This window comes from Molossus molossus, unplaced genomic scaffold (genome assembly GCF_014108415.1).
Source record: "Molossus molossus isolate mMolMol1 unplaced genomic scaffold, mMolMol1.p scaffold_m16_p_1, whole genome shotgun sequence".
NCBI classification, from domain to species: Eukaryota; Metazoa; Chordata; class Mammalia; order Chiroptera; family Molossidae; genus Molossus; species Molossus molossus.
Window position 1 is genome coordinate 9,723,676 of NW_023425344.1, and position 6,738 is coordinate 9,730,413.

Consider the following 6,738-nt stretch of genomic DNA (forward strand, 5'->3'; position numbering starts at 1 on the left):
TTTTTCCATTGTTTTGTTTTGTTTTTAGATAACATGGGAGGGAGGAAAAGAAAAAGAGAGAAACATTGATGTGAGAGAAACACAATGGTTGGTTGCCTCCTGCATGACCCCAACTGAGGCTGGGAATCGGACCTGCAACCCAGGTACGTGCCCTTGACCAAGAATCAAACTCGAAACCCTTGGGTCTGTGGGCTTCGCTCTAACCACTGAACCACACTGGCCAGGGTGGTGTATATTTCTTTTTCTTGTAAATCCTTTGCATGCAAGTGGACTAGGAAAAATAGGGAAAGAAAGGAAGGAAGGAGAGAACAAGAGGGCGAAAGTAAAATGACACTATTTATAATTCTCCAAAATTAAATTCGGACACCTAGGAGCAGGAGCAAGTGGAAACTCACATGTGTTAAGTGCATATTTGGGACAAGTCCTGGGCCAGGTGCCTTACCTGTTGTTCCATTTAGTCCTCACAGTAGGTGCCGAGGGAAGGTTATGGGGAGGAAATGAAGACTCAGAGGTTAAGGGAAAGGGACTCTCCAAGGTCAGTGGGTGAGTAAGGAGAGAGAGCCCAACCCACCTCGGAGATTCAGGTAGACCCTGGCAGCGACAGGGACACAGCCTGGGACTTGAAGTAAGAGAACACTTCAACTTGGACAGATTCTTTAACCATCCGTCCGACCTTCAGATTCCTCATTTATCAAATAGGAATAAAACGAATGCCTGTCCCGTAGGGTTACCGTGAAGTTGAACCAAGATACCACTATCCGGTTAACCGAGGATGCATTCCTTTAGCAAACGTGTTCAGTGCCTACTACATGCTTTGACGAGTCAGGGGCACTCTATAGTTTTTTGCTGTTTGTTTTGTTGAGAAAAGTTTCTTGGTTTTTCTGAGAAAAGTGTCTGTTTTATTACTCTACGATGTATTTTGGGCAGTGCTGTTGCTAAGAACTTTTAAAGCCGAGTCACATGTTATATGTAGCAAGCACCTGCTTGTGTTGCCCACACTGTCCTTGGAGCACAGCGGTGAAGGTGACCGAAGGCACACCCAGCACTGGGTGCTGCCCTGGGTCTGCACATTTATCTTGGCCAAAGCTCGCTCGTGGGTGGAGAGAGACGGCCTTCTTTGATCACCCTACAGCCTTGCTTTTCCTGACAACAGAGGCAGTACCTGTTGGGGTTTGGATCCTCATCCCACTTTCTCACTCCCAGGTGACTTTGGGGTAAATGGACCCAGCACTTACATGGCACTGTAGGGCCAGCTCTCAGTCCTGTAAGCCTGACAACAGAGGCAGTACCTGTTGGGGTTTGGATCCTCATCCCACTTTCTCACTCCCAGGTGACTTTGGGGTAAATGGGCCCAGCACTTACATGGCACTGTAGGGCCAGCTCTCAGTCCTGTAAGCCTGACAACAGAGGCAGTACCTGTTGGGGTTTAAATCCTCATCCCACTTTCTCACTCCCAGGTGACTTTGGGGTAAATGGACCCAGCACTTACATGGCACTGTAGGGTCAGCTCTCAGTCCTGTAAGCACTCGGTTGAGTTAACACTTGTAATTGGGCCTCTGTCCTTTGCTCGTCACCTCCAGCAGAAAGACAGAAGCCACAGTGGATGTTCACAAGTTTGTTTCAAGTTGTTCAGTGGTGTTTTATCACCTGCAGACGGACGGCCAGATTTCTTGGCAAAGGGCTCATGGCACTCTGTGAACGAACTTATCTATCTCGCTTCAGAATCCACGGCGGTTGGCCCCAAACACCTCTGTTCTCCCAGCCCCCAGGCCGATGCAGCTGCATCGCATCGGCCTTCACCAGGGGAATCCTACTCATCTCTTACCCTCCATTGCCCTCAGTTATGTTTTTTCCATTTCTGTCCCAATCTCCACCACAGAGCGTTTGGATTTCTTGCTCCCTCTTTTCCTCCCTTCCTCCTTTCACAGATTTTCACAGGGTGCCCACTCTGGGCCCCACATTAGCTTCGAGGCTCCAGGGCCGAGTGGCAAGGAGGCCAGCTAGGTTCACAGCTCTCAAGTGCTCTCAGCACCAGCGCCCAGGCCCACAGGAAGCTCATCTTCACAATGTGGGATGGTTGGACAAATCGGGGAAAGCGGAGCCAGTCCCGGGGGCGGGCTTCCTGGAGAAAACGCGCGGATTGCTTTGTTTTGTTCATTGTGTTTTCCCCAGTGCCTAGCACAGGGTTCGGATGAATGTCTGCTGCATGAGGAACGAACACTCTTTCCTCGATGATATTCATTCATGTGTTCCCCATTTCTCTTTGTGCCCGTGCAGGCCTGTGCTGATTTTCTTGGTGTCCCCATTTCGCTTACCCCTGGATTGTCTACCCTGCTTCCTAAATGAAATGTGCGGTGTCTGCAGTGGATGGCGCCAGGGAAGCACTTTTTTTTTCCCTTTTAAAAATATTTTTATTGATTTTTTTAGAGAGAAAGAAAGGGAGAGAAACATCGATGTGAGAGAGAAACATCGATCAACTGCCTCCTGTACGCCCCCTACTAGGGATCGAGCCCACAACCCGGGCATGTGACCTGACCAGGAATGGAACTGAGACCTCTCAGTCCATGGGACAATGCTCAATCTGCTGAGCCGCACCGGCCGGGCAAGAAAGCACTGTTTATTCTCTTCCTGCAACAATGTTCCTCTTACTCAGCTGAACTTCTGGCTCCTAAGCCACCAGTTCAGTAACGATGATGTTGACCTTCATTGTGCAAACACAGATGAGAACACCTGCTTCCAGAACTTTTACATGCAGCACAGTCCCTCCAGGAGTTTGGGTGGAAGTACATAGGCCTTGTGATACTGAGCTGGGAGCATACAGGTTATTTCCCACTAATGCTAAGAGCTGTTTGGGTGCAGACGCTGGGGTGTGCTGATTAAGTTTACATGTGGATGAATTGTGGGCTTTTGTTTTTTATTTTTTCAAGTTTGCAGAAAATGCCTGTGGTGTGGTCCAGGTGGTGCTCAATGGATCCATCAGTAACACCTTTGATAGAAACAGGTACTGGGGGGAGGTTGGTGCGGGGAGGTGGAAGAGGGTATAGGGAGGATAAATGGTGATGGACAAACACAGGTACTTATTTTTTTGCATTCTATTTGCAAAGGTTAGCACAACCTTCTATTAGATATTTCATCTATAGAAAAATAGACTTCTCATGTTTAAGGTCACTGCTGGAGATTTGGGTCAAAAGAGGTAAAATGTGTGTCTCCTATGGAGAGATTTGTCTTTCTAAGTGAATGTTTTTGACTGTTGCACATAATCCTTTAAAGGTTTTAATGGTCCTTGCGCTGTCCAGCTTCCGCTCTTGAGTTTTTGAGGCCTGCTGGAATCTTTTCAACTCTGGCTACCATCACACTCCCCACTGCCCAGTTCCCGCCTTTGTTCACGCTGTTCCCCACTACGACCAGCCCCCTCCCTCCTTCTGCCTATCGAAATCCTCACCACCCATGAAGATCTGTGCTTACCCCTCTCTCTTCCATGAACATGGGAGTCCCAATTCAGTGTTACAACTACTATTGGGTACCTCAGGAGCTGTACCTCTTTGCGGGCATGGTCAGCTGGGACTTCAGAGGTCGTCACGTATTACGTGTGGGACTTCAGGCAAGGCGCTTAACCTCTCTGAGCCCCTGTGGTATGCACCTGCAGAGGCGATGGGGTTGGAAGATGAACTGAGACAATGTATGAAAAGTGCTGAGCTCTGTGCCTGGCAAAGAGAAGGTGCACAGTGCATATCAGCTTTTATTCTCTCATTTAATCCACCATTGGCCTCACAATGCCTTCCCTCTCTGCTGCCGTCTAGACCTACAGTTTTGACCGCGGGGGTTACCTTTGCCGTCCTCCTTCTCCGGTCCTTCCCTGGAAACAGCTGGATTGAGAGGAGGGAGCACTCTAGGGGCCCCACGAAATTTCCTTCTCTCCTGTTTTAATCTTTAATTATACAAAGAGGCATTTGTTCTGTTGTCTTCTTTTGACATCAGCCTTGTGGGGTTTTGGATGAAAGTGCTGACATTCAAGAATTGTACGATCTGGAATGAGGGGCCTACGTACTTGGGGGAGAAGTGGCAGGTGTCGGAGACTCCTGGGGAAGAGGTCAGGAGTGGGGTCAGAGCAGGACGGCAGGGTCTTCCAGAGCCGGGCTCCCACTTGCCTGAGCGTGGGGATCACCTGGGGATTGCCCAGCTACGGATTCTGGTTCAGCAGGGGGGGTGGCCTGAGATTCTGCCACTCTAACCAGCCCCCACCCGCTGTTGGTAAAACAAAGACTTAAAGAATCGACATCAACGTCCAGATTAGGAATCTTATTTTGAGGATTTTATTCATTGAGGGTCACACTGAAAGAGTAAAAGTGGCGTCAGTTCCAGAGAGTGGGTTCTAAGCAGTGGTCCCCCACATACGGGCTTTTCACAGGGGCTCTGACCCATTTAGTTTAGGGTTGACATTGATTTTTATTTCTTCTATCTTAGCACTTTTGGACGTGTAGAAATCCATAATTTGTATCCAGGGAAGGTGCCTACATTACAAGCCTGGGTGATGCATGACGTTGGAGGAGTTCACAGGTATATGTTACTACTTTGCACCCATATATTCTCAGGGTTCTTTTAGAAATCAACCCGAAAAAGAATCCAGTCTCAAGAATGCACTGCGGAAAGACTGGCTCAGGAAGTGAATGGGGCCTTGCTCTTCATTCAGCCCATCCAATGACCTCGCAGTGTTCTCTCAATAGTAGGTGTCTACCTGGTTCCAACCTTCGGCTCCCCCGCTGACCTGTGAACTCTTAGAACAACCTCTGCTTCACCTCTTTATCCCAAGGCTTTGTGCAAGGCCTGCTACCTAGAAACTGATCCAGGAAATGTTTGCAGGATATTGTTATCTTAACACTTTCTTCTTTCCTAGACACTCATGCTCGAGTCCTGACATAAATGATCTGAAGTTGATTTTAAGAAACAGGAATATTAGATTTACCTGCCAGGATGACTACAGGTAATTGATTTGTTCTTGCAGAAGAAATAGTCACCTTGGCATCTGCAGGCATTTTCCCTGGGGCCCTGATGGTGATCTGGGGTGGTGACCTATGGTGATTTCTCCTCCTCCCCCACCCCACCCCCGGCCCCCAGCCTGACCTGAGGTGTTCATAGCCAGTGACCTGAAGAAACAGGTTGCTGCTGCTTCTGTTTTTTGAGCCAGACATTCCTTTTCATCTCCACATGACATCCTCAAACACTCTTCTCTGTATTTATTTTTATGGCTTTACAAGGGAAATGAAACTAAACTTGGCCCCACTTAAAGCCATTCACTCCTGAACCGGACCTTTCTCCATGTTGTCACTGCAGGAGAGGAACCGGTGTAGATGCTGAGGGGCCAACGCGTACTTTTCTTGCTAATGAAGGGTCTTCTTTCCGTGATGAATTGAATGGGAGATGTAGTGTACTGCCTCTAGATCCCATTTTTTGCTTCTTGTCACAGGCCTATCAAGTTTCTTCAGTGTGTGACAAATTCCGAGCATTCGTCTTGCAATTCTGTAATGTGAGCCTTCAGCGCGGTGGCTCCAGATCGTTGAGCCTTTGTGCAGCGCGTGGCCGTGCACGACCCGGAGACACGCTGGTGGGAAGCTGAGGACTGGGGGGTCATCTGTCGTCATGTCAACACTGGTGATGAAGCCTTTCCCCTAAAGTCTTAAAATAACTTGTGTTATTGGCAGAGTTTTTATTTTGATCTCTTAACATTCAAGAAAAGATTGATTACTATATAAAATTAAAACTAAAATGTTATGTTATTTTAATTTTTATATGATGCCTTTATGTTGTTTATATGTGGGTAGCATCCTTTCTGCTGAAGAATGACCACACCAAACCTCTCTTATTGGACTAGGCTAGGAAAGAAAGGTAGATGCCCAAGCTTTCCAGAAAACATTGCATTTCCGCATGAATGACCTTGAATCAGGATATATTTTTGTAACCTTTTTACAGATAAACTATCATGCAATTGTTATGGGTTATATTGGGGAAAATATTCTGTAGGATATAAGATACCCATATATTTGGCTCTTTACCTCTACCCTTCTATCAGCTCTACGAGGCTGATATTATTATCTCCCAATCATTAGAGAAGAAAATGGAAGAGAAGTTATATAATTCGCCTAAAGTCATACATCGAGTTCAAGGTAGAGGCTGAATTTGAACTCAGCTCTGTCTGACTCCAAAGTTACATATGCTTCCTCTTTCTAGGCCTATAATACCAAACTGACAGTATGTTCACTTCCAATAAGTACATGTTGGATTAAATTGAATACACTATAATCCGGAATGTGATTTTTCTGAATGGCTTCAAAATAGATATATATTTTTTTCATCTTCTTCCTCTTCCTCTGGCTTTCCATGCTTAAATAGGTAGTGGGCAGTTAAAATATGTATTGTTCTTGATAATAGCAGTTCAGTTTGTTCATTTCTTTCCTTTCTTTTTTTTTTTTGGTCAGTCTTGTTTGGGAATTAGCACTTTTATTGCTCTCTCAAAAAATCAACCTTTAGACGAGAAGGTGGAGTGCAAGGTGAACGGCCTGTCCTGGGGGCTCGACTGGGCTCCTCAGCTCTGCTTCTCAGAGGGGTCCTCAGAAGGAGGAGGAATGGCTGTCGACCAAGCCAAACGCAAGGAATCAGTGATGCTCAGGGATGTGGCTACAGATTTCTCTCCAGAGGAGTGGAAATGCCCGGACCCAGCTCAGAGGGACATGTACAGAGATG

At 46.9% G+C, this 6,738-nt stretch overlaps 1 protein-coding gene across 1 annotated transcript in view; it reads left to right on the forward strand.

The window, feature by feature from the left end:
- CD38 (CD38 molecule) overlaps positions 1-5,691 on the forward strand; it is a 47,468-nt gene extending 41,777 nt beyond the window's left edge. The window contains exons 5-8 of the mRNA XM_036279068.1: positions 2,928-3,001; positions 4,465-4,557; positions 4,895-4,981; positions 5,465-5,691. Of these exons, the coding sequence (XP_036134961.1) occupies positions 2,928-3,001; positions 4,465-4,557; positions 4,895-4,981; positions 5,465-5,528 (318 nt within the window). The 3' untranslated portion in view covers positions 5,529-5,691. The remainder of the gene's footprint in view (positions 1-2,927; positions 3,002-4,464; positions 4,558-4,894; positions 4,982-5,464) is intronic.
- Positions 5,692-6,738: the final 1,047 nt, after the last annotated feature.